Source organism: Carassius gibelio, chromosome A12 (assembly GCF_023724105.1).
Source record: "Carassius gibelio isolate Cgi1373 ecotype wild population from Czech Republic chromosome A12, carGib1.2-hapl.c, whole genome shotgun sequence".
In the NCBI taxonomy this organism is placed as follows: Eukaryota; Metazoa; Chordata; class Actinopteri; order Cypriniformes; family Cyprinidae; genus Carassius; species Carassius gibelio.
The window spans coordinates 24,948,253-24,974,521 of record NC_068382.1 but is presented as its reverse complement, the minus strand read 5'-3'; the positions used below and the strand labels follow the sequence as shown (position 1 = coordinate 24,974,521).

Genomic DNA, 26,269 nt, shown 5'->3' with positions numbered 1-26,269 from the left:
GAAGATCACGTGACACTGAAGACTGGAGGAATGATGCTGAAAATACAGCGGAGCATCACAGAAATAAATAACAGTTTAATTTATATTCACAGAGTAAACAGCTGATTTACACTGCTATAATATTGCACAATTTTACAGTATTTTTGATCAAATAAATGCATCCCTGGTGAGCAGGAGAGACTCTTTCAAAATCCAAACTTTTGTTCATCAGTGTAAATAATGAATTATAATGCTTTTGAATTTTGTCATCTTATCTCTGTAATTTCCAAAGCAAGTATTGAAGTTTTAATTTTGAGCTTGTCATTACTATCACACACAATATTAAAATCCAATTAAAGTTTGATTAAGGCAAAGATCAGATCTTTATTACTGAGTTTTTGATAAATGTTTTAACATAATATGCAGACTGAACACATTTAAGTCTTAATTAAAGATCACCTCACCCATATTAATATTTTTAAATATATATTAGTTTTAAAATATATATTTTGTTATAGCAACTGTTTCTGACTGCTAATAGGCTGTTCCCATTAGTGATAGTTAGAACATGTGTTTATATCCCGATTTTTCTATGTTTTATTACATATATGTGTTTTTCATTACTGCATAAGTCTATGAAAGCAAACACTTGGTAGATCGCGCAGAGTAACTGGTGTGAGAATAGATGTGTAAACAGCGCCATCCAGCGGCCATAGACTGTGTGTGCAGCAGACGTGCACGCGCGTTCGTTCTGGAGAACTGTACTTACAGATATTGATCATGTCCAGACAGGTTTACTTCATAATGTGCTGCTGAAGAAGACTAATAAAGAGCTGATAAAAGCTGCTCCACCTGCGCCATCCGAACCTGCAGTTACACACACACCTGAAAATCACAGGAAGAACTTTTCATTTTAGTTATTAAAATCATATAAACAAAGAAGTCTGCAGTTAAAATAAAAGGGAAAAAAGGGAAATGAGTATATAACTTGCATATCAAAGGGAGAGATTAAAGAACTGGAGATATTTCTGTCGTTTTTAAAGCCTCATAAAGTCCATTGGAAATAGTCCCAAAATCGCTCTCGCGGTACTTTGATGTCAAACACCGATCGGTCTGCAGCGCCACTTCAAAGCCTACACATGTGCAAATGGTTCACGCGCCAAATGGTTCACCCAAATAGTTCCAATAGAAATGAAATGCCTGTGAATTGCTCGGAGATGAACAGGTCTGATTTGTCTTTATGGTCTGATTGGCAAAATAGAGCAAAACAGACAACATTGTGTTTAAAATAACACAATATTAACTCCTTAATGAATTGTTGTATAAGATGAGTATCACATTTGCACTCGTGTGATATTGCACTTAGCATACAGCTCCTGTGATATTTCTAAACTATGTGATGTAAATATGAGACAAAATTTCAAACAGGGGCGTTTTGCCCCATATCTTAAATTTTAGGGACACTCTTTAGGCTCCATCAGCAGTAATTTGTTGCTCTGCCCCATTAGTAATCAATCGACTTTATGAAATAATGGCAGATGATCCACATAGGTCTGGGGCGGGGCAAGTGCATTAAATGCGCTAATAATTGTACGCGTTATTTTTCTCCATATTAATTAATCTAATCAACGCGTTAAATTACCAGCCCCATATATATATATATATATATATATATATATATATATATATATATATATATATATATATATATATATATATATATATATATATATATAACAAAAATTATCTTGTTTTATATATATATATATATATATTTAAAATTCAGTCACATGTATTTAATTAGTTGTTTCTTTTGTGATTTAATCATTAATGCGTGCACAGGTTCGTTAGATTTTGCTGATTTCACTTATTTTATAATCATTTTTACAAAAAAACATTCATAGTAATCAAAAAGTATATATTTTAAAATATATATGTATAGAAAAGCTACATTTTATGACTATTTATTTATTGAATATATTTGAATTAAATTCAATATTGTATGTTTTACTTAAAAAAATATTTTTACATATTAAAAGTTAAAACAGTTTTTTTATATATAATATAATATCATACAATTGTTTTATATTAATTCACATGCATTCATTTATCACTATGTTTATTAATCAACATGTGACTGTGCATGTGCGTGTGCGCGCGCGCTCTTGAACGCTTCCGTGTGACTCTTCAGCTCTTCCTGTGTGCAGTGCACTGTGCACGAGTCGGTAACCGGGATCAGCATGTTGCTCATCAGTAACAGGGTTAGATTGTGTTCGCTGGCGTTCACCGCGGCGCGCATGTACGCCACCGGAGCTCAAGCCAACAGCAACCCGGTGGTGTTCTTCGACATCGCGGCGGACAACGAGCCGCTCGGTAGAGTCACCTTCGAAGTGCGTGAGAGACAAATTACGAACTCTACTATGCGGAAGGCTCGGCTTATGAATATTAATGACGTCCGTCTAGTTAGGTTGTCTGATTGGTTGAAAGAACGCGAGACGCCTAAACGGTTGGAATTCTTCAAAGGGTTAATGAATATTAAATAGAATGCTTGAGTGGACGTTCCACGAACTAATAAATATTCATAAGGCCAGCCTTCTCCATAGTATAATACTTTAAAATTGTAAATAATAATCAAAAAGACTTTATTTTAATAACACTTTCGTGCTTTATATATTTATATATTTTTAATGTTTCTGATTTTATTTCGGTTAAATTATTTAGATGTTCAAGCAAATGTAGCTAAGGTTATTTTATGTGTGTTTACTCAGAATGTGACCCATTTTTACAGCATTTTTTAGGTTTTCTCATTTATTGACCTTTAACTCTCTTCCTGAACCGTAGCTGAATGCGGATGTTGTGCCCAAAACAGCAGGTAAAGCACTTTATATTCATTGCACTGTACTGTATTTTCTATTCTGCATAGGTGTATACGAGTATATGTGATTTTGTCTTGTGTTTTCTAGAGAACTTCCGAGCTCTGTGCACCGGTGAACATGGATTCGGATACAAAGGCTCGATCTTCCACCGAGTGATCCCACAGTTCATGTGTCAGGTGACGAGATCCCACACGCACGGCCACAGAAACACACACTGCTTCATGCTGTTTAAGTCCGGACAATTACTCCCCTGTATTTGGGTGTTTAAAACAATTACACTGGTGTAACATGCTGTAATTGGAACCAGTTGCACTGTGTTAATGTTTCAAGATCGCTTTGAAGACTTGCTCTTCCTGTCCTTAGAGAAGAACCGCATTAATCCTATAACACATTTAATTTTGTACTCATTTTAAGTCTCAAATGCTTTTTGCATGTGATCACGTTTGATTAAATGAAACACACATGTACTCTTCATGTTTACTTTGATTTGCACTCATTTGTTTCTCTTAGGGAGGAGATTTTACAAACCACAATGGAACCGGAGGAAAGTCTGTCTACGGTCCCAGATTTCCAGATGAGAATTTCAGACTGAAACATAGCGGACCAGGTAAAACACACTTCACTCATTAGATCAGTCTGGGACTGTTTTACATGTTTTCTTGTCAAGAAAACGAGCTGTTAAAAGTCGACCAGTGTTACTGTTAACTAAACTATATTAAAAATTGTTTGTTTATTCTGAAATCAAATAAATTGTTTTTGAAGACTGAAGTTCTAAAATGGCTAAAACTTAAAATAATTTATCATAATTTAAAGTAATTTTTTTTATGATATTAAAATGAAAAACACACAACAAAATGACTAAAACTTGAATAAAAAAACGTACAAATATAAGAATAAACAGTAGTTACATAAATATTCAAACTAAAACTGAATAAACTTATGATAATAATAAAAACGTCCAAAGCACAAAAAAATTATTAAAACTTAAACAAAAAAATACTGAAAAATATGAGCTCAAAATTGAAATAAAAATAAATAGAAATATAAAAAAACTAATTAAAATGACAAAAGCACAACAAAATTACTAAAACTCAAACTAAAAAACCTGAAAAATATAAGCTCAAAACTGAAATGAAAGTCAATCTAAACAGAAATATTAAAAAACTAATAAAAATGTCAAAATCACAACAAAAATACTAAAACTTAAACTAAAAAAAATTACTTAAAAATATAAGAATAAACGCTAGTTACATAAATATTAACATTTTTAAATGGAATAAAAATTATAATTATAATACAAATTTCAAAAGCACAACAAAATTACTAAAACTTAAACTAAAAAAAAATAACAAACTCTAGTTACATAAATATTAAAACTAAAACTGAATAAAGCTAAATAGAAATATAAAAAAAAATACAAATGACAAAAGCACAACACAATTACTAAAAATGTAAACTGAAATCAAAATAAAGCTAAATAGAAATATACAAAATTATAATACTAAAAATGACAAAAGCATAGAAAAATTACTAAAACTTAAACTAAAAAATACTGATAATTCAAAGCTCAAAACCGAAATAAAATTAAATCTAAATAAAAATATATTAATTACTAAAAAATTACTAAAATTTAAACTAAAAAAATAAATAAAAATAAAACCTAGTTATATAAATGTAAATATTATTAAACATAATATTAATATTTTTTTCCTACAATAATATACAGTAATAATATATAAATAATATGAAAATGACACAGCTTTCTTACTTTTAATTAGTATTTTTATAAAGTATTAGTTAATAATTATAACTATTATAATAAAAAAAACTATATAACTTTTTTGTATAATAAAGATGTGTTTATATGCATTTAAATCAGCATTAGCCATTAAACAGAGTTGAGCACATAATGTTTATATGCATTATATTTAAATGCATTTTAATCAGCATCAGCTTTTAAACAGAGTTGAGCACAGGTTGTGTGTTAATCTTTTGTTGGTGTGTGTTCAGGGATTCTGTCGATGGCTAACGCCGGACCCAACACCAACGGATCACAGTTCTTCATATGCACCGTCAAAACAGAGTGGTACGGTAATCATCTTCATGAATCTGCTTTCATGCACGCGTGTGATGTTAAGTGTGTGTGGTGTGTTTTCCAGGCTGGACGGGCGGCACGTGGTGTTCGGCAGCGTTAAAGACGGGATGGATGTGGTGAGGAAGGTGGAGGCGCTCGGCTCTCGCTCGGGAAGAACCGCGAAGAGAATCAGCGTCACCGACTGCGGAGAGCTCAAGTAGATTCAAGAGTCGACTCATTTCACACGCTTCTGTCCTGCTGCAGAGTCAAAGACTACTCCATGTTCAAAAGCTCCTTAATGTGAAACTCAAGACACTTTTGGGTTAAAGGAATAGGGTTTATTTACTCGCTCTCGTGTCTTCGCAAAGCTGTGTGACGTTAAAAATCCATGCAACACAAATGGTGCGCTTTTTTTCATGTAGCAACAATTTAAAGTGACCAAAAAGGATTTTGCATGAAAAGCACTTGTGCATTATATTTAGAGTTGTCTGAAAGTCATGCATGTTTAAAGTCGTGGTCTTGTGCAGAGAAACAGATTATTCTTTTGTGCGCCAAGAAAAAAAAAACACATCTTACGGGTTTGAAATGACATGAGAACGAGTAAATACTGTCATTTTTACATGCATTATTCCTTTACAGTAACATCCACTGTGAATAAATGTAATTTTGAACATATTTCTCAGGTAAAACCATGTTTATTCTGGACTGACTGCATGAGATTTTGTATTATGGCCAGTGTGCTTCAGTATTCGTCTGCTGAGTTTGATTAATAAAGCCAAGAGCAATAAGATATTATGATGATGATGTTATAGTATTTTATTTGTATTTTGCCTAAGCGTATAAGGCACATTTCTGCTGAAGGAGCACTTGAGGGATGCCTCCTAAAATCACTCCATATGCAAAATGTAGGAAATAAGATGAACGATTCATAACCGTATTAAAAACATCGCTTTGGGTGTCAGAATTATTTGAAAACCCCTTTGAGAAACTACACTGATGAACCATATACAGCATCGAAATGAGAATATTTCATTGATATTAATGCATTTAATATGCAGAAAATCACAATTTTAAAATGCAAATCACATCAGCAGTTTTCACTGATCTCCGTTATTCAAATTAAGTCATTATGGGGTGAATTTTAAATCTTTAAAAGAAAACGTACAATTTAGAAATATTCCTGGTGTTTTTCTTTCTCTAATCAAAATGTTTCGATCACAGCATTATTACTTTAATTAATAATCGAGCTCTTTTTTCCTGTGTCCTGTTAGTTGTTTGCAAAATCACTTTCACCGAATCCATTTCCTTGATGACATCACCCCACAGGAAGTGACATCATTCTGGAGGGACTTCAGCAGCGGAACAAGCGACTGTTATCTCTCAGTCAGATCTCTGAATATCTTCATCTCATTATTGTTTAAATATCCAGTATTTAGCTTTAAATATCTTCTGAAGAACAGGAACGAGCGACTGAAACTAAATATTTAGCTAATATGCAAATTCAAAATGCCAATAACCGGAAGTGCCAAAATAAAAGCTCGATGAGGTCAGTGTGTGTTTATCATAGACAAATATGTCTACGGTGTTTATAGCATCGTGTCAAATAAGTAGCGAATAAAAACCATCGCATCCGAGGAAATTGACTCTTGGAAATGGATAACCGTGATAATGACTACCTAAAATAATAAACACGTTTGGAGAAACTATATTTGAAGAGTCTTTTTGAAAAATTAGAAAAATTCATACCAGTTTTTTAAACGTTTGTAGCTAAATGTGACAAAATGTTGCTGTTATTTTCAAAATGAATCAGATCAGTGTTTTTATCATAAAAATGTTTGACGTACACATTTGAGTTTTAATTCCAGTGCACTGTTTAATTTAACAACCACAAATTAATTATTCAAAAATTCATTTTATGTGGTAATCAACACTTCAGTCAGATTTACCGGAGCTCTGCTTTGAATCAGGAATCAGTGAATAGTGTTAAACTGAAGCGAGGTGATGAGGGCGTGACGGGCGGAGGTCTGTGGAGGTCAGAGGTCACTGAACTCGACGGCAGTAGTATCCGAGCACCATACACTTCTCACACAGATGCTGAGGATGTTCTTTCCTCGGGTCAGATACGTCCAGACCGTCGGGCTTCTCCAGAGGACTCTGACGATCAGAGGAAACAAGTCAAAAAGTGTACAATACAGAAGAGCATGAAGGTTAAAGGAAAAAGTAGATCCAGCTTCATCAGGGTCAGGACTTCACAGACAACACTATCACATCTGACAGTCTAACAGATGCTCTCCTGCTTCAACTGTTTCTTGGTTTAGATGCGTTTAGATGTTCTTTTGTACAAATGCTTTAAAACGACCAGAACATTTACCCAGAGGCCCTTTCGGCTCCTGAGGCTTCAGCAGTTGTGCACACAAAGCACAGAAATCAGTCTTTGTCTTGCTTTCCTTACTCCTGTAAACATATCTTAACAACCTCAAAACAAGAAACGTTTACTTGAGAAGGAAAAGTCGATCGAATGCTTTTTTTATTCCTTTGAGCAGAAACTTTGTACAGTTTGCTACTGGTGTAAAAAATCATTTAATTACATCTCAGTTCTGCTTAACTATGTTAACTCAAAATAAAAAAATAAGAAATAAATGCTAACTGAAAAATTAAATAAAATATTTCAGCTGTAACCTGATGTACTAAAATAACTAAAACTAATAAAATTAAGTAAAAAAAAAATTATATATATATATATATATATATATATATATATATATATATATATATATATATATATATATATATATATATATAAATAATTTTAAGGCAAGGTAATTAAACTTAACTAATACTAAAAGCATGGATTTTTTTATTTTTATTATAAATATATTTATGTATGTATGAATTACAAAATTGCACGAGACTATATATATAAATAAAATTAAAGTTAAAAAAAATATATATATATATATAATTTTCTAAGGATGTTGTGCTCCAGCTTCTCTTCACCTGTTTGTAAGGATAGATGTTGATGTGGCACTTGATGCACTCCTGACCCATGTCCGCCCAAGAGTTTCCACTCGTCCACTTCCTCTTGCATTTGGGACACTCGTACTCTCCGAAACATCTTTTCTTCCCCTGATACGGCGTCAGACCCTTTCCTTTAGGATGATCCTGGAGAGAAAACGATTTCATCAAAGCATCACACAAACAGCACCATAAACACAACTGTTTTCAACATTAATAATAATCAGAAATGTTTCTTGAGCAGTAAATCATCATATTGATTTTGTATGGCTTTTAAAACCTTTAATATGTTTAAAAACCAACATTTCCGCAGCCAACCTGCCGTCTTCTTCTTACCACCAGAGGGCACTGTTCTCCAAATATTAACAATCTCTGATTTGGACTCCATTTCCCATCATCCCTCATACCTGGGACTGATTACACAACCAGACTTGCACCTCATTTACACACACACACACACACACACACACACACACACACATATAAGTCTTTGCTCTGGCTGTCTTTTTGTCTGAGCGTTATCACCCATGTTTTGTTTCTAGACTTACTGACCTTAAACTCTTTCTCGATTCTCTGACTGTTCTTTGCCTGTCCCGACTTGGACTGCTTCCCCTGGACTCTTTTTGTCGGCTGCCTGCCCTGATCTCTCGCCTGGTCATGTTTCTGTCTCGGCCTGGTCTCCATTGTCCTGTCTTGCCGGTATTTGACTCCGTATCGTCTGACTATTCTCAATCAATCTGCAAATGGATCTAACTCCTCCTGATGTTTCGCAACACAGCTTCCGCTCTACATGCAATAAATTAAATCTGCACACCTCACTGACAGCAGTGACTGAGTGACTCAACCTTACAATGATGAACTATCCCCTTAATTTAGATTAAATTGCATCAATGTGTTCAGGTGTATATTGCGCCCTCTGGTGTTCATGTCACTCTACTACAGGCTGCTGAAAGACTCCAACTCAGTGAAATGTGATACTCCCTCGGTCTCTGTATCTGTGTGTGTGTGTGTGTGTGTGTGTGTGTGTATGGGTGTGTGTGTGTCTTTTGCTGTGTGTTTGCTTTCCTTGAACAGCTTGTTTCATATTTAAACTACACACGAACATAAATATGATTTCACATTGTAAGAAAGATGGAGGTTAGGAGTTCTAAAATGAAATGTGAATATTGTGGTTATAAACATGGTGGTGTTTTGTAAATCTCAGGGCAAGCCTTGGAAACTCTAGTGTTTCCCTCCTGATGTGGAGGACACTCCTGATGTAAACATGACCAGTTTTTCCACTGCTGTCCACACGCTTCTGAAGCCAAACCCATAACACTCTTTTATTTCTACACATGGGATGGACGTGAGTCACGTGACACACGAGGAAGACAGGATTCTGTCGTTTTCATGCAAATGGATTGTTTGTTTGTCTGTGTTGGACATATGCCATCATGTTCTTTCAAACTCACGGTCATGTTCAGTCATGTGAAGAGGCTTTTCTCTCTTATTTTACGGGATATGCCACACAAACCAGTTTTTGCACTCATTAAAACCCAATGTAATAAAGTCGTCCATGAGGTACACAAATGTTAGGTTATAATATGTTCAGATGTCTGCCATCCTTACAAAAACTGATTGAAAGAGTTGCTTTCACTATTTGGGAATTTGATACACGGGAATAAACTACTGAGCACAGAAACATCGTTCATGGAACTTTTTTCATAAACCTTTTGGTTAGAAGATTGTCTGAGGTTTTTCAATGTTACTATTGTTTCAGAGAACATTCAGTAGCATTCCTATAATGTCTGCAAAAATTATAAACTGGAGGTTTCACTTAATGTCTGTGTCACAAAGAAGAAGTAAAACATTTACAAAAATTTGACGTTTTTAACTTAAAAGCATTTTTATAATATGGGAACGTTAGCAAAATGTTCTTAGAACATATTTTGTTAGCCGTCTGAAATATGACTGCTACAGTCTAGAAGTAGCAAACTTTAGATTAAAACTAAAAACCAAGTAGGCCTAGCAAAATACTAGTAAAATAAGAAGTAAAAAAATAAATGAATAAATGTTGAAAACGCCCTGGTAATCTCAGGAGTGATTGACATAGATCAACAAAACAACATGATGTTCAGTTACATTATTACAGTATTCAAAACAGAAATGGCGTTGGCTTATGTACCATAAAATATTGACTTGATTTTTCACTTGCTAAAAAGTCAAAACAAACCTAAAAATATTACATGGTGATTTAATAAGTCGTGCATGTAAGGGTTAAACCCAGCGCGTAATGACGAGGAGGTGTTTTGTTTGGGATGTAAAGGCAGGATCGGGTCCCACCCATAGTGACACACTTCCTCATCCAGTCCAAACTCACGAGCTTCAATCATCGCATCACACACAGCACAGTAAGTTGAGCATTTACAGTCTTTTTAACTGCGTTAAAGCGTTAATATACCGCGCGTCTGTTGCGCTTCCAGCGCGCTCTTGATCGTCACAGTGTAACAATGTATCCGCGTGAAGCGGTGCTCTTTAGATCTCTCCTGGCGAAGCGATGACGAGTGTTACAACAGTGTGTATCAGATGGTTTGGGTGTGTGTTGTGTAATCTGAAATCCTCGCCTGCCATTTTTTTCCTAGAGCGACGCTCTGTATGTAGTGTGTAGTGTGCGACTGTCAGGCTGTGTGTGTTTTATGTTTTGAAACGAGTCTGTGTTGCATTGCGTTTCTTCAAGCAGTGTGCTGGTTTCTGTCCTGTAAAGCAGGATGACTGCTGATCTGAGCTTCACTGCGGTTTAACCTCTGATCACTGGTTTAACTCACACGCAAGAGATGCTTCAACCAAACGCTTACTAGCAGCGCACAGTCACGCTAGAGAGTTAGTAAACCCTTAAAGGGACAGTTCACCATAAAAGGAGACTTCTGTCATCTTTTACTTACCCTCAAAAAAATAAAAATAAAATAAAATAAAAGAACGGTTCCCAAACTGACTCGCACGGTCACTAAAAATACAGATCCTAAACCTAGATATTAAATAATACAGTCATACAAAATGGGTGTTTGTGGTCTTGGAAAATCTGGAAATATAAGTGAGTTGTAATAGTGTGTTTCTGGAAAAGTAATTGAAATTCATATGGTAAATGTGTTGTAAACTGTATTTTTACTTATTTATTTTTATTCAGCTAGAAATTATTTGTAAGTGTGATGTGATGTTTTAAAAGGATTGCAAATGACTGGAAGATAATCAAGTAAAGTGACGTTAAGCTTCAGACCAGTAAGTGTTCAAATGCTACTGTAAATGTATCTCTCAAAGTTCAAACTTATCTCATGTAGTCTTCTGATAACCTATAGCCAACATAAGCAGAACACACCTGATAAACCTGCCGCATGACACACACACACACACACACACACACACACACTCTCTCTCTTATTGTTTGGTCAGTGGTATATACACACATTGGATGTTTGATTGCAGTGCTGAAATATTCACTCCTAGATTTCTTATCAAGCTAATGACTTCTGGGTGTGTGTACAGATTAGACTAACCTGACGGATTGGAAGCAAGATCATAGAAATAGAACTCTGCACCGTTAGAAATGTCATAAAAAGAAATTAATAATACCTACCAGCCCGGGTAAAGAACTCAAAAACAACAACATTAATATATATATATATATATATATATATATATATATATATATATATATATATATATATATATATATATATATATATATATAGTGCAGCAGATTAAATAAATAAATGAATAATGCAAAAGATAAATGAGTTTTGTGTAAAACAAATGTGCAAATCACTATACAGCATTCAGAGAGAGCAGATCTTACAGTAAATTAATTGCATGGATTACCATTTGATAACTTGACTATCCTACATTATTCATAATAAAACCATGACATTTTTTGGAAGGAAAACACTTTTAAAAGTTGTGTTTTACAAAATACAGATCGTCTGCCACCGACTTGATCATGCAGATGTAAACAGTTATTAAGATGATGCAAATTCCATAAAGTGACAGATCATTTTCAGCTGGACTGACATGGTATTTATCGACATCATTTGAGTTGCTGCTGCTGATGGTGAATGTGTTAATTATGATGGCAGTGGTCTGATTCATGTTCTGCATGTGTGCAGGTGTCAGAGATGAGTTACCCCGGATACCCTCCTGCAGGTGGAAGTTACCCGTATCAGCAGGCCCCAGAGGGATACCCGCCCCAACCAGGAGCCTATCCACCCCAGGGCGGATTCTACCCCCCTCAGCCCGGAGCATATCCCCCCGGAGCAGGATACCCTCCCCAGGCCGGCGGTTACCCAGCTGCCCCAGGAGGAGGCTTTCCTCCACAGGCAGGAGGTTACCCTGGGGCCTACCCCAACATGCCCCCCGCAGGCCAATCCGGTGAGTCTGAGCTCTGCACGCAGGAGCATCATGGGATTGCTGCTGGCTGTAGTGTAGTGATGTCATTTATGAGCTGCACAACTGACCTCAGCTTCTGAAAGACTGAGCATTAATGGGGTGTATTTGGAAATTTGATGCATTATTTTCCGAATTATATATATTAATAAAAAACATTATGCATCATAAACAGGAGCCGATACACTTCAAATTCAATATAAATATTATATAATATTAATAAGACCACATTCTAATTAGAAAATCTGTTTGCATGCTGATAATGCAGAAACAGAAAATGTTTTGCAGTGTGGAAAATGTGGACAGAATCATGGAATCCAGGAATATACTTCTCAAAGTAATAAAAAATAATTTTAACCAATATCACAATTAAAAAAAATAAAAAAATAAATAAAAAAAGTGATAGGAAATGTTGTTAAATATTAATTTTTATTTATTTGAATTAATTTGTATTTAAACCATTTTTATTAATTCATTTATATTTAATAATTTATTTGTTTACCAGAATTTTTACAAACACTTCATAGGACACTATTATTGTTAGTATTGTAATAAAAAGTTTAGGAATTAAATTGCTTGGACACCCTTTTGGATCATTACATTTTTATTAAAACATTAAAACAGAATGCAGAAATATTAAAACAACTATTAATTTTTAATAAAACCGATTTCATAGGGCTCTTAATTTTTTTTTTACATTGCATTTTAAATGCATCACTTTCTGTTTTTCATGCATTGTGCATAATTTTTTATTATTATTATATTGGTGCATAATGCTTTATTTTTTTCTGTGCTTTGATAGCTTTGTGTGTGTACTGTTATACGCAGCGATACAGTAGCACTGAGTTATTTGTGTTGTTAACAGGTGGATGGAGCGGCCAACCAGGCTTTGGAGCTGTAAGAATCCCTTTATTTCTGCCTCTTTATTGTTCACAATCAGCTCTTTCCTGTATTTTCAAATGCATTGCAGTATTTTGGTTGAACTGTTGTTGCATTAATCTCTACATCTGAGGTGTGAAGTGAAATGTGTCTCGTCTTCTAAATGCAGCCGGGTGGAGGAATGCCTCAGGGTTACCCCGGGGTCCCAGCGCCAGGACAGCAGCCCATGCCAGGGTACCCAGGTGCTCCGAATCCGACAGTGCCCGGGTACGGAGGGGGCGTCCCGACCGGACCGACTGCACCGGTCGCTCCTACTGTCAATGTGAGAGACTTCAGCTCATCAGCCGCTTCAGGAAAACCTCAAATTACTAAATATTAAAGGGTCATTCTGTGTCAAATATAATCGTTTGTAGAACATCAAACATAAATAACAGGAGATTAGACCAGAATTTCTTAATTTTTTTTTTTTGTTTGACTTGAATGAAATAGCTTTCACAATCCATTTACGTCCTTATTTTTAGTGAATATAAATATAAAATAATGTTTTACATTACATTTGCATATACGTGTATTTTACTAATTAAATATAAATATTGTTTTAATATGCATTTATTTTTTCTGATGAATGCATATATTTAAAATGATTTTTTATATGCAATTATTTTTCTGATGAATGCATCCAAAACAATTAAAGCAATTAACACACGTAAATGTAATATTTATTTTAATGTGTTTATGTGATGATTGTTTTTAGTTCACTTAAATGAAAAGTTAAATGCTTAAAATGATGACAGAACTTTATTGTAATGATAAATGGCTATATTTACTCCTTCTATCTTCAGAAACTGGTAAATAAATGAAAACACACATCAGCATCAGTACTTAGTAAAAAGATGCCATTAAACAGATATCGCACTTAATCAGTTAATCATGATTATTTTTTAGAAAAATTAATTCAATGCATTTATTTAAATGTATTTATGACTTTACTTACATTGTAAAAAATATATAGAAAAATAAAATAATATTGTGACAATGTAAGATGCGAGCAGTTTAAAGTGTTTCCTAATGTTTTCCGTGTTTAGAAGGGTTTCCGCGGATCCATCAAGGACTTTCCTGGCGCCGATCCGCTCCGAGACGTCGAGGTGTTACGGAAAGCCATGAAGGGCTTCGGTGAGAAGAAATTATCGATTTATTTGCACCACAAAAAACTTTGTATACTATACTATAAAGCTGCGGTAGGTAACTTTTGACGCTCTAGCGGTTAATAAACAGAACTGCTTGCGTCTTGCGGAAGAACATCGTAGCCGGAACTACTTCTCTCTGTTTATGTCTATGAAGAATCACAAAGGTACTGGGTTACTCCGCCGCGGTATCCCCGAAGCAATCTAAAATAGTCCGAATATAAACACTTATTATAGGTGCACCCTAGTGATTCAGGACAAGCTGAAAACACGGTTTGGAAAATGGATTCATGGTGTACTCGCTTATTATATACATTTTTCTACATTTTGAACACAAACAAAGTTACAATCAGCAGCTCTGATTGGTTGTTTTTTACCGGGAGCGGTGTAGATTCTGCAAATGGCAATAGGACACTGGGAGGAGCCAGAGGAGCTTGATTTTTTCACAGATTATCTGTCTCATATTCTACTGTCAGGACATAATGACAGGTTTAACAAATATGTAAAAAATATATTTTTACAAAAGTTACCTACTGCAGCTTTAATAAGTCTTAAAATACATAGAGCTGACTGTGTTTTGCTCTCGCAGGAACCGATGAAAACGCCATTATTGAGCTTCTCGGGACTCGGTCCAACAAGCAGCGCGTGCCGTTGAAGGCGGCGTATAAAACCACCTACGGCAAGGTGAGCATGTGAGGAATGAAGCTTCAGATACGTGTGACCGTGTCTCGTGTGACGTTGCTTGTAAAATGCTTTGCAGGATCTGGTTAGCGACCTGAAGTCAGAGCTGAAAGGAGACTTTGAAGATCTGGTGCTGGCCATGCTGAAGACCCCTGCACACTTCGATGCCTCTGAACTCAGGGAGGCCATAGCAGTGAGATCCACTTCCTTTCCCTTCATTTTTCTGGAAAATATGTTATCTGATACTAGATGTATTGGTCAATTGGATTTTCCAATTCCTAGCATCCTAACAGAAATGCATCCTCTTGAAGACTGATCTGGACAGTCGTACATGCAGCAATAATTTCATATAACTTAAATAGAATGAAAGCCTTGCTATCAGAAAATCATCATTTTTTGGGGGGAAAATAAGTCGAAACTGCATTGTTGAGCGCAAAAACACACAAAGTTGCATCAGTGTAGGCTAGAAGTAATAGATTATTATTACAGTCAGACGTAATGTAAAACATGTTTACATTGATCGATATTCAGAACAGAACAGGAATTAATTTAGTTTTTAAATGTCAAGCCTTAACTAATGTGTTTGAAGGAAAACTGAAACTGAGAGCATGTGTGTGTGTGAAAATGCTGCGTAATTGTATAACATACGTTTCTTTGGAATATAATTCGCAGCACTTTTAAGACGATTAAAGAGATGACGGATGTTTTTCTGGTGTTTTCAGGGCGCAGGAACCGACGAGGCCTGTCTGATAGAGATTCTGTCCTCTCGTAGTAATGCTGAGATCCAGGAGATTAATCGGGTGTATAAGGCAGGTGAGTCGTGATCACACACCTGCTGGAGATCGTGTTTAACGAGCAGAGGTTTCTGATGAGTGTTTGTTGTGTAGAGTACGGTAAATCTCTGGAGGACGCCATCAGCGGAGACACGTCTGGACACTTTCGCCGTCTGCTCATCTCTCTGTCTCAGGTACAGACACTCATCCGTCAGCTTCTGCTCTTTCATCACATCTTTACTAATTACTCATGTAGGGTATTTGATGTTTTGATGATCATTGATCAAAGGATTTTTAGCCATATTTTTAAAGATGTGAAAAATAACAGGAAAATTATGATTGATTTATTAGATAACCAAAACCCCTTGTTTTTTGTCATAGCAAATTTTAATTTTATTTTATTTTATTTTATTTTATTTTATTTTATTTTATTTTATTTTATTTTATTTAAAATTAAATAAAATTAAATAATTTTATTTTATTTTATTTAAAATAGAATAAAATAAAATAAAATAAAATAAAATAAAATAAAATAAAATTAAATTAAATTAAATTAAATTAAATTATTATTAATTATAATTATATAATTAATTATAATTATTTAATTTAATTTAATTTAATTTAATTTAATTTAATTTTATTAAATTTTATTTTATTTTATTTTATTTTATTTTAAGCAGGATAAAAAATTAAGTAGCAATATAAATGGCCTGTAGGAGGTTTATAAAAATTGTAATCTTGTAAATAAATATTTGACTTATTTGCTGCAGATCAGTGTTATTTTAGTATTGTTAATATAGTATTATAATATTTTAAGTTATACTTTGAGCTAGCATTATTTCTTATAGTATAGTATTATCCATTAAAAGTAATGCATATGCAACACTAAATCAAATTTAATAGTAATTGCTTTTATTTTTATATTTTCAGTTTTCATTATAATTACTGAACTAAAATGGATTTAATCTATATTTATTTCAGTATTTTATTTTTTCAGTTTTTGTTAAGTTTAAGATTTGCAATTTAAAATTTTGATTTAATTTTATTTCCTTTACCATTAATTTATTAATCAATAATAGTATTATTATTGTAATATATACATATATATAATTTTTATTATTATTATTATTTTATTTTTTTACAAATTATAATAGCACCGCTTTAAATCAACAAAAAATAGTATTATAATAAAAAGAGAGAAAAAAAGAACGTAAAATCAGAACGGTAAGATGTTTTCCATCATTTGTGTTCAGGGTAACCGAGATGAGAAAGAGACTGTGGACATGTCTCTGGCCAAACAGGAAGCTCAGGTTGGAGACGAGTCTTGATTTGCCTAAACAAATTCAGGTTTTAATGTAAATGTGCATTTTTGGCTGCTGTTGTGCAGATACAGATCCATGTTTTCTGTGTTGCAGAAACTCTACGCCGCAGGAGAGAATAAAGTGGGCACAGACGAGTCTCAGTTTAATGCGATTCTGTGCGCTCGCAGTAAACCTCATCTGAGACAAGGTAGAAACCAGCAGCCCACTGTGCTTTAACAGACACAGAAATTATTTCCCTAACTAGAACAATCTGTGTAAAAGCAAGTCAACGAGAGAAATTGATCAACATGGATCATATGGAAAATCCTTATATTCTGTTGCAGTCTTTAATAATTTACTCTGATTTATTTGCTCTAAATAGAACAAAAAAACAAACAATGCGGTGTGTGAGTAACGTGTGGGGACGGTGTGTTTCTCAGTGTTTCATGAGTACCAGCAGATGTGCGGTAAAGACATCGAGAAGAGCATCTGCAGTGAGATGTCTGGGAACGTGGAGTCTGGGATGGTGGCAGTGGGTGGGTACTGAGCTCTGATTGGTCAGAATCAGCGGATTTGAATACGATGCAGATTGGAGGTTTTACACATGCAAACACGACACAATCCTTTTCCTTTTCATGCACAGGTCAGGTTTGACATTTTGGCCTGTTTTTCTTCCATAACTTGTGTTTTTCTTTTTTTTTTTTGAGACTAGTAGAACGAAAAAATCCAAGATTCCTCTTTCTATAATATGAAGTAATGTGCAGTTCAAGTGTTTTATCTGTGTTTTTCTTACTTTTCAGTGAAGTGCATTAAGAACACTGCTGCATACTTTGCTGAACGTCTCCACAAGGCCATGCAGGTAGAGGAGATGTGCTCATGCCGTGGTTTCGCTGTAGTTTTGTGGGTGGATATGCATGCATGAGCTGTTGATGTTCACCTTGTTTTAGGGAGTGGGAACCAAAGACAGGACTCTGATCCGAATCATGGTGTCCCGCTCTGAGGTGGACATGCTGGATATCAGACAGGAGTATCTGCGGCTGTACGGGAAATCACTCTACACTGCCATCTCTGTAAGTCACACACACACACACACACAATACACTGCTTTCTTATATGATGTGTACAAATATACACTCACACAGTATCTCTCCGTGGGAACTTGTGTTACCCTCAGATGTGTGTGTATGCATGAGTGCCGAATAACACACATGAGGTTCAAGAAGCAAACTATAACATGCGTTTGCTGCACTAAAATGCATAGATTGGTTTAATAGTTTCTATTTGAAACTTTTCCTTGTGAATATAGCTGTGGATTCTGACATGGCGCTAAATTATAAACAAACATATATATATATATTATATTTTGTTGTAGCATCTAAAACTTTAGATTAGTTTTTTGTAAATATATTATATTATATTATATTATATTATATTATATTATATTATATTAAATTGCATTATATTATATTATATTAAATTGCATTATATTATATTATATTAAATTGCATTATATTATATTATATTAAATTGCATTATATTATATTATATTAAATTGCATTATATTATATTATATTATATTAAATTGCATTATATTATATTATATTATATTAAATTGCATTATATTATATTGCATTATATTATATTATATTGCATTATATTATATTATATTATATTAAATTGCATTATATTATATTATATTATATTAAATTGCATTATATTATATTAAATTGCATTATATTATATTGCATTATATTATATTATATTGCATTATATTATATTATATTATATTAAATTGCATTATATTATATTGCATTATATTATATTATATTGCATTATATTATATTATATTATATTAAATTGCATTATATTATATTATATTATATTAAATTGCATTATATTATATTATATTGCATTATATTATATTATATTATATTAAATTGCATTATATTATATTATATTAAATTGCATTATATTATATTATATTAAATTGCATTATATTATATTGCATTATATTATATTATATTGCATTATATTATATTATATTATATTAAATTGCATTATATTATATTATATTGCATTATATTATATATTATATATTATATTAAATTGCATTATATTATATTATATTGCATTATATTATATATTATATATTATATTGCATTATATTATATTATATTGCATTATATTATATTATATTATATTATATTATATTATATTATATTATATTATATTATATTATATTATTCAAGTATAGTTAACAAATACATCTAAGAGTTTATTTGTGCTTCCGTAGCTAGAAATAGAATATTGTGAGTTTTATGAATATTTCTTATGATGTTATTTTCCTCTAATCTTCAGGGAGACACCTCTGGCGATTACAAGAAACTGCTTCTGAAGCTGTGTGGAGGAAGTGACTGAAGAAACAGGAAGTCAGACACGTTAGCATGACGACTGGATCTGTGACGTCATCATCATCATATAATCACGCTTGCATATGGATATGTCACATGATCTCACTAGTGTCGATTTAACTAATGCGGTAGTCTCTGTTCAAAGCCAAAAATAACATTTCATTTGTGCCTAAAGTCATTTCTTTTATCATTTCATTTCATTTCTTTTATTTTGCGCTCTATTCAGACTATGCATGAAATCTAGAGAATAAACCTTTTGTGCGGTGTCTTCAGTACCTGATGCCAAATAGTCCTTAAATATATGCCATAGTTTTTATATCGTGAGCTTTATGATCTCTATGCAAGAACAAAATAGAATTATGTCCATCATCATGAAGGTCTTAATGGCTCAGTTTCATGAAAACGTGTCATTTTTCACCCCAAAATTTAAATAGAAAACAAGAAGTGAGCTTTGCTTGAAGAAAGTCAAGCCTGTTTTAGGAACACTGAGATCTGTTTGCTTTATCAGTTTTTCATGCCATTTTTCTGCTTAATTTCCTGTATTGCATCATTTATGTTTTTTTTTCACAAGTTTTTTGGTGATTTTCTGAACAGTGATTCTTAATAAATGCTGGTTTATAACAAAAACTCATTATTTTCTACAACTAATACTAAAATTGTTTAATAACATTTCTTTTTTTTTACCATTTAAACTATTTTAAATAATATTTTTGCATCATGGCAATGCATATTTATGGATCCTAAATAGACTTAATTTTTCATGCATGCAAAACCTTTTCTTTTATTGAGTTTGGGGTGAATATTGACAGTAATTGTCATCATCGTCCGTGTCTAGCATGAATCTGATCAGTAAAGTCAGCTGATCATCTTCATCTGATAATAATCACTAGTTAAACAGGAGATTCTGACCTGTTTATTAACATGAAGAATACTCTTTTTCAGGGATTAAGAGCTTGTGTGTTTAGTATGTGAACTTAATCAAACTAATCTGTACTGTAGTGACATTTGTGTCTGGTTAATAAAACACTTCATGAATGAACTCCAGCTTAGTGTACTTACTTATGTCTCTCTGGATCGATTAACTATTCTATTCTATTCTATTCAATTCTATTCTATTCTATAACAGAACAAGAGTATTTTTCATAAATGTCATTTAGGGGCACTTTGTGGCTTATTTTAAATGTTGGTCAATTGATTAATTGCAATTTCCATTTACCAAAACAGTGATTTTTATTTATTTATTATTATTTAAGTGTTTGGATACTATTTCTAGTGTTTATTAAAGTTTACTAAAACCACAAATAATAATAATATTTGACACTTCAGATAAATAAATGTTAACTGAAATAAAAAAATAAAAAAAATAACTGATTTTATTTCATCAGTTTAACTTGATGCAAAAAACTAAAAACTATAAAGACATAAAAAATCTGAAACTAATAAAAACAACAAAATGGAGCAAAAGTACTAAAATAAAAATAAAAACTTCTGGTAAAATTCTAAATTCTATCTCAGTTATACTAAAATATAACTGGTTTGTATCAGTGTATCAGTTTTATAGTTGTTTTGCTGTACATAGAAGCAGGGGTGGTTCTAGGGTGAGTGGGGATCCGGGGCTTAGCCCAGAAAAGTATGTGACTTTTTTTATTTTAATAAATCAGAAAGATTTACCTTGTTTAAAATATACAAAAACAATAAAAACAAAAACAAATTTAAAATATTTTATTTAAAGTATTGAGGAAAATACATTTGCTTTTTGCAAACAAAAATTAAAAATTGCAAAACAAATGAAACAGCGCGAAAGATTATTTTGCGTGTCAGTCGAGTTTGAGCTTGCAATGGCATTTTTCCTTTGCGCTTCAATTTTCCACATGTCTCTTTTTGTGGCACTGTTTTGACGCGGGGGCGGAGTCAATGGACGGGGGCGTGTACAACATGCCTCCATGGAAGTGACGTCATCGGCCCGAGCCGCAGCTCACTGATCCAGGTCCTGATTAGCAGAGACTTTCGAGTAGATCGTTTATTTTTATTCAGCAGCATTAAAACATTAATGTTTTCGTTTTATTTACTTTGTTAACAAATATATATGTATTAGCAGCGTTTGCTCAAGTTAAAGAAGTTGTTAACATGAACATCTGCTGTTTATTTCTCTCGATGTGCATACTTTTATGTGTATTATTGGGATCGTAAATCATTTGAGTCAGTTCGGGAGTTCGTAGCGGGATCGCGAATCATTTGAGTCAGTTTGAGGATCGTGAATCATTTGAAGCAGTTCGGGAGTTCGTAGCGGGATCGCGAATCATTTGAGTCAGTTTGAGGATCGTGAATCATTTGAAGCAGTTCGGGAGTTCGTAGCGGGATCGCGAATCATTTGAGTCCGTTCGGGAGTTCGGAGTGGGATCGCGAATCATTTGAGTCAATTTGGGGATCGCGAATCATTTGAATAAGTTCGGGAGTTCGTAGCGGGATCGCGAATCATTTGAGTCCGTTTGGGAGTTCGTAGCGGGATCGCGAATCATGTGAGTCAGTTTGGGTATCGCGAATCATTTGAAGCAGTTCGGGAGTTGGAGCGGGATCGCGAATCATTTGAGTCAGTTTGGGGATCGCGAATCATTTGAATCAGCTCGGGAGTTCGTAGCGGGATCGCGAATCATTTGAGTCATCTGACTCCAGTTTGGGAGTTGGAGCGGGATCGCGAATCATTTGAGTCAGTTTGGGAGCTCGGAGCGGTGTGTGTGTGTGTGTTTGTGTGTGTGTGTCCTAAAGACTGTGCTGCGCAAACCTAAACTGTTAGATGTTCAAAATGTAACGTTAAATCAGACACAATTTAAAACCGAAAAGAAATATAATACTAAGATTAAAAGTTACAGATACCTCAAGCTGTTGTATCTTGGCGCTCAAGTGTTTTGGCTGGGGGGGGTTTAACTTTCTTTTTTTGAAGAAGATGAATTTTGCAATATCCATTTTAATTTTCACATAAATTGATCTAGTAAAATACTACACGCCAACAAACCAAAAGATCTCATTTCATTGGCTGGATCGTACAGACGCTCATCGATGGTTGGCCATACCATACTGGCACAGTACAACCCACACATGCACCAGCTGGGCAATCCCCCGCGCACCATGACTCCGCCCTCTAAACAGGCCACGCCCACACTTTTCTTTTGAAATTAGTTGAATATTTTTGTGATTAAAATGTATTAAAAATTCTCAAATTCAGATTCTCGAAACCTGCGGAAGCCTGATAAAATAAAATACTTTTCATTTCAGCCCTTTGCCAAGGCAACATTTCTCATTTTAGTTTAGTTTAATTTGATATAGTAAAAATAATAATACTAAAAAAAAATTAAATTCATAAAAACTATATAAACACAATAAATAAATAACTGCTAAAATGATGGAAACGCACAACAAAATTCCAAAAAACTTTAACTGAAATTTAAATCAAAGCGGAAATTATATTTCTGGTGAATCTCCAAAAGATTTGTTGGTGAAAATGTTTGTATTGTTTTTCTCATAAGTGTTGCGCCCTGCTGTGATTGGTCTAACTGTGCGGTCTGCTCTCTGATTGGCTCTCGGAGAACGTCACGCTCCGAGTCCAGTACTGACCCGAACACTTCAGGAGGGTCAAAGACGCACCTGCAGACGGTTTTTACATCAGGTGACGGACTGAAACCTGTCAGACTGGAACATAGATTCATTTCATTAATTATAAAGACTGATGTCATTTATTGCATTGATTCCGACTCCGAGTGGTCAGTTGTCTAATATTTCTGTGTAATGACACTAAACTGTACTATCGATTGTTTTCCTTTGTAGAAAGTTTATTTATTTGTTTGCTTCCTATTCCTAACGAGCCTGTCTGGGCTCATTATGTGAGACTGTTTTTCCTAAACGATATTAACTCTTTTAATTGACTATTACATTTCATAAAGCGCACAACTAGATTCACGCACCTCTATAATCTCGTGAGATCAACATGTGAGATTTTCATGGGTTAAAAAAGAAGTGAATATTATTTTTATGTATCGTTTTATTGGTGGATTAAAAAAAGTGTTTCCTTCTTTACTATTATTTATTTATTTGTTTGTTTAAATTTACCATATGTGTTAATACAGTTAGTCATTAAAATATATAAACATAAAAATTATTTATTTTTATTTTATAATATTTATATATTTTATGTTTTAATTTAAATTTTAGTATATATATATATATATATATATGTTTGTGTTTTTTTAATGATTACGTTTTTTTGTTTATTTTAGTGCTTCACCTTAATCTAAATGAAAATGAGAAATCTATCTGAAATAAAACAAAACGTTAATATATACTTTAATTTTTATTTTTTAATTCATGGGGGGGGGGGGGTAATGTAAGTTTTCATTAAAAATAATAACCCTGCAACAAATAAATATTTCCTGACCACAATAACTGTTATTGTTGAATATTAAGAGATTATTCAGATTCTCACTCTTTATCTGTTGTTTGAGCAGGAGTTGAGTTTCAGGAAGGATGATGTGGACGACACGCTGCCGGGGGGGAATTTGGGCTACTGGTTGGCATGGCAACTGGATGAGAACGCACAGAAGGTGGTTCGCGGACACGTGTCCAGCAAGTGCATGTCTGTCTGTCCATATATCACTGCTTTTGTTTGATAAGAAAACAGAACAAATGTGTTCTTCGTCAGGATGCACATGATATATACCATGAAGTGAAGACAAAAATATACATTTTCGATGCTGAAATATTTGGAATTGACTTAATTATATTTTATAGCACTTAAGTAAGTGAACATATGAGTTTTTTATTCTTCATTCATTAGAACTCATAAGAGGCTCATATTTCATATTAAAGACATGGACTGATTTGCATACCTCCTGACAAAAATTAAGAAATTACTGTCACAGATTTTTTTTCAAAATAATATACTATTTCATTATAAAACCTTTTTTTTTTATATTTCGTTTTAGGCGTCCTCTATAGTTTCCCATAAAAGACACGTTTTCTGTAAAATAGTTATATATTAATATTATTAATAACTATTATTAATAATAATAATAAATATTCTAGTTATATTTATACTTAAATGCTCTTTTTTATATGAAATGGTATTATTATTATTTTTATTTTATTTTATTTTATATTTTTGCATACCTCTTGACATATATTAAGAAATTGCTGTCACAGATTTTTATGATAATGTATTATTTTATAATAAAACATTTTCTAGTAATTTGCACGTTACTGACTCAGCAATAATAATTATTGTTATTATTATTAATAATGATGATGATGAAATTTAGCATGAGATTGTCATGAAAATTATGTATCAATGGCTAAAAATTGTAGTGGATCCTGTAAAACATTAAGTAAATACATATTACAACTTTATTTAATTTATTTTATATGTATATACACATGCATTATATTTATATGCATCTAGAAAGCATATTATTCATTTATCTGGTACTTTATACATAAAACGACTAACAAAAGAGGACGTTTCCAGGAAATTGTCCTTGAAATAATGTATTATTGCTGAAAAATCTTAATCATTCTGAAATAATTTTGTAAAGCATAAGTATTATTATGAAATTATTTTTAAATGATCAGTTTGAGTCTACGCAGAGGATTGAACAAGACTACAGCAAGTCCTTCACAGGTCTGAGACGCACACACAGAAGATTGTTTTCATGTTTAAGGGTTCATTCACCCCGAAATGAAACTTCTGTCATCATTTACTCAAGCCTGTGTTCTGTGGAGCACAAACGCAGATGTTTAGCAGAATGTCCGAGCTGCTCTTTTCCACACATGCTTCAAAAAGCACTTTGAAATAATGTCATTTTGAGGGTTTTACTTCACTCCGAGTTGCATTGAATCAGAATAAAGTGCGATTTTGATTCGCTCTCGTTGCATGGAAAAGAGCAGAGTGAAGTTTCCGCGATCTTTGGGTTTGATAAAACATGCAAACATTTTTTATTTTTGGGGGAACTATTCCTTTAAGCTTTAATCTAGCAGTTTCTTTATTTCATTAACTTCTAAGTGTACTTTTTATTATTTAAATGAAAGATGCAATAATCCGCTGCATGATGATTTCCTATATGCTCTGATTATTTTTACTGTCCGGTTCATTTTTAATTCTAATTTGTAATCGAGTATTAGGCAGAGCTGAATGCTTATTACTATATCTTAAAAGCTCTTGTTTTCAGAAACAAATGCCAAATGCTTCCTCCAGTGTTTTGCATTCTTTTGGATGGAAAGGTAGACAGATCTACTTTATTAATCCCAGACGGGAGATTGAGTAATCCTCCTCGTTCAGGAATTGTTAGTTAATCCTCTCTGGAGTGAAAGCTTTGGGACTACACCAGTCTTTCGGCTTACCTTACAAAAGGATGTTCACTGTGACATCACTTCCTGTTCTGACTTATGTTGACCAATGAAAGGAGTCTCTTGGTTTAGCTTCATCAATAAAGATTGAAACTCTCTCACATCACGTAATGCTCTTCCACTCCTGACAATAATGACGCTGATGTCGAATTGGTGCAGATGCTCAGTTTGTAGCTGGAATAAAAAAAATAATAATAAAAAAAATGATGTTATGTTTTATGATTATATAACACCCTGGTACTGTTACATTAAACACAACACTATGATTTTAAAATTGTTACATTAATAAA

At 33.3% G+C, this 26,269-nt stretch overlaps 3 protein-coding genes across 3 annotated transcripts; 2 read left to right on the top strand and 1 right to left on the bottom strand.

The window, feature by feature from the left end:
• Nucleotides 1-2,144: 2,144 nt before the first annotated feature.
• Nucleotides 2,145-5,722, top strand: LOC128025548 (peptidyl-prolyl cis-trans isomerase A-like). Its single transcript, XM_052612001.1, has 6 exons — nucleotides 2,145-2,369; nucleotides 2,821-2,851; nucleotides 2,943-3,031; nucleotides 3,366-3,462; nucleotides 4,866-4,941; nucleotides 5,015-5,722. Exons 1-6 carry the CDS (start codon nucleotides 2,220-2,222, stop codon nucleotides 5,148-5,150), a joined length of 579 nt encoding a protein of 192 aa, XP_052467961.1. The 5' UTR covers nucleotides 2,145-2,219; the 3' UTR covers nucleotides 5,151-5,722.
• A 648-nt stretch (nucleotides 5,723-6,370) lies between these two features.
• On the bottom strand, nucleotides 6,371-8,812 carry LOC128025549 (zinc finger CCHC domain-containing protein 24-like). Its single transcript, XM_052612002.1, has 3 exons — nucleotides 8,497-8,812; nucleotides 7,927-8,091; nucleotides 6,371-7,083 (listed from the first exon to the last, which is right to left on the bottom strand). The coding sequence occupies exons 1-3, from the start codon at nucleotides 8,626-8,628 to the stop codon at nucleotides 6,970-6,972; spliced, it is 411 nt and encodes a 136-aa protein (XP_052467962.1). The 5' UTR covers nucleotides 8,629-8,812; the 3' UTR covers nucleotides 6,371-6,969.
• Nucleotides 8,813-10,190: 1,378 nt separating this feature from the next.
• LOC128025547 (annexin A4) lies at nucleotides 10,191-20,625 on the top strand. Its single transcript, XM_052612000.1, has 15 exons — nucleotides 10,191-10,334; nucleotides 12,081-12,342; nucleotides 13,223-13,254; nucleotides 13,406-13,558; nucleotides 14,322-14,409; nucleotides 15,010-15,104; nucleotides 15,181-15,294; nucleotides 15,824-15,914; nucleotides 15,989-16,068; nucleotides 17,128-17,184; nucleotides 17,290-17,383; nucleotides 17,616-17,711; nucleotides 17,976-18,034; nucleotides 18,123-18,245; nucleotides 19,534-20,625. Exons 2-15 carry the CDS (start codon nucleotides 12,090-12,092, stop codon nucleotides 19,591-19,593), a joined length of 1,395 nt encoding a protein of 464 aa, XP_052467960.1. The 5' UTR covers nucleotides 10,191-10,334; nucleotides 12,081-12,089; the 3' UTR covers nucleotides 19,594-20,625.
• Nucleotides 20,626-26,269: the final 5,644 nt, after the last annotated feature.

What these genes read in the sequence shown, in the direction of transcription:
- LOC128025548 (XM_052612001.1), top strand. Translation starts at nt 2,220, where the DNA reads ATGTTGCTCATCAGTAACAGGGTTAGATTGTGTTCGCTGGCGTTCACC. An exon ending in TCGGTAGAGTCACCTTCGAA is followed by an intron (nt 2,370 to 2,820) that starts GTGCGTGAGAGA and finishes CCTGAACCGTAG; the next exon opens with CTGAATGCGGATGTTGTGCC. An exon ending in ACTGAAACATAGCGGACCAG is followed by an intron (nt 3,463 to 4,865) that starts GTAAAACACACT and finishes GTGTGTGTTCAG; the next exon opens with GGATTCTGTCGATGGCTAAC.
- LOC128025549 (XM_052612002.1), bottom strand. Translation starts at nt 8,628, where the DNA reads ATGGAGACCAGGCCGAGACAGAAACATGACCAGGCGAGAGATCAGGGC. An exon ending in GAATCGAGAAAGAGTTTAAG is followed by an intron (nt 8,092 to 8,496) that starts GTCAGTAAGTCT and finishes TTTTCTCTCCAG; the next exon opens with GATCATCCTAAAGGAAAGGG. An exon ending in ACATCTATCCTTACAAACAG is followed by an intron (nt 7,084 to 7,926) that starts GTGAAGAGAAGC and finishes TCTGATCGTCAG; the next exon opens with AGTCCTCTGGAGAAGCCCGA.
- LOC128025547 (XM_052612000.1), top strand. Translation starts at nt 12,090, where the DNA reads ATGAGTTACCCCGGATACCCTCCTGCAGGTGGAAGTTACCCGTATCAG. An exon ending in GCCCCCCGCAGGCCAATCCG is followed by an intron (nt 12,343 to 13,222) that starts GTGAGTCTGAGC and finishes TGTTGTTAACAG; the next exon opens with GTGGATGGAGCGGCCAACCA. An exon ending in TAATCGGGTGTATAAGGCAG is followed by an intron (nt 15,915 to 15,988) that starts GTGAGTCGTGAT and finishes TTTGTTGTGTAG; the next exon opens with AGTACGGTAAATCTCTGGAG.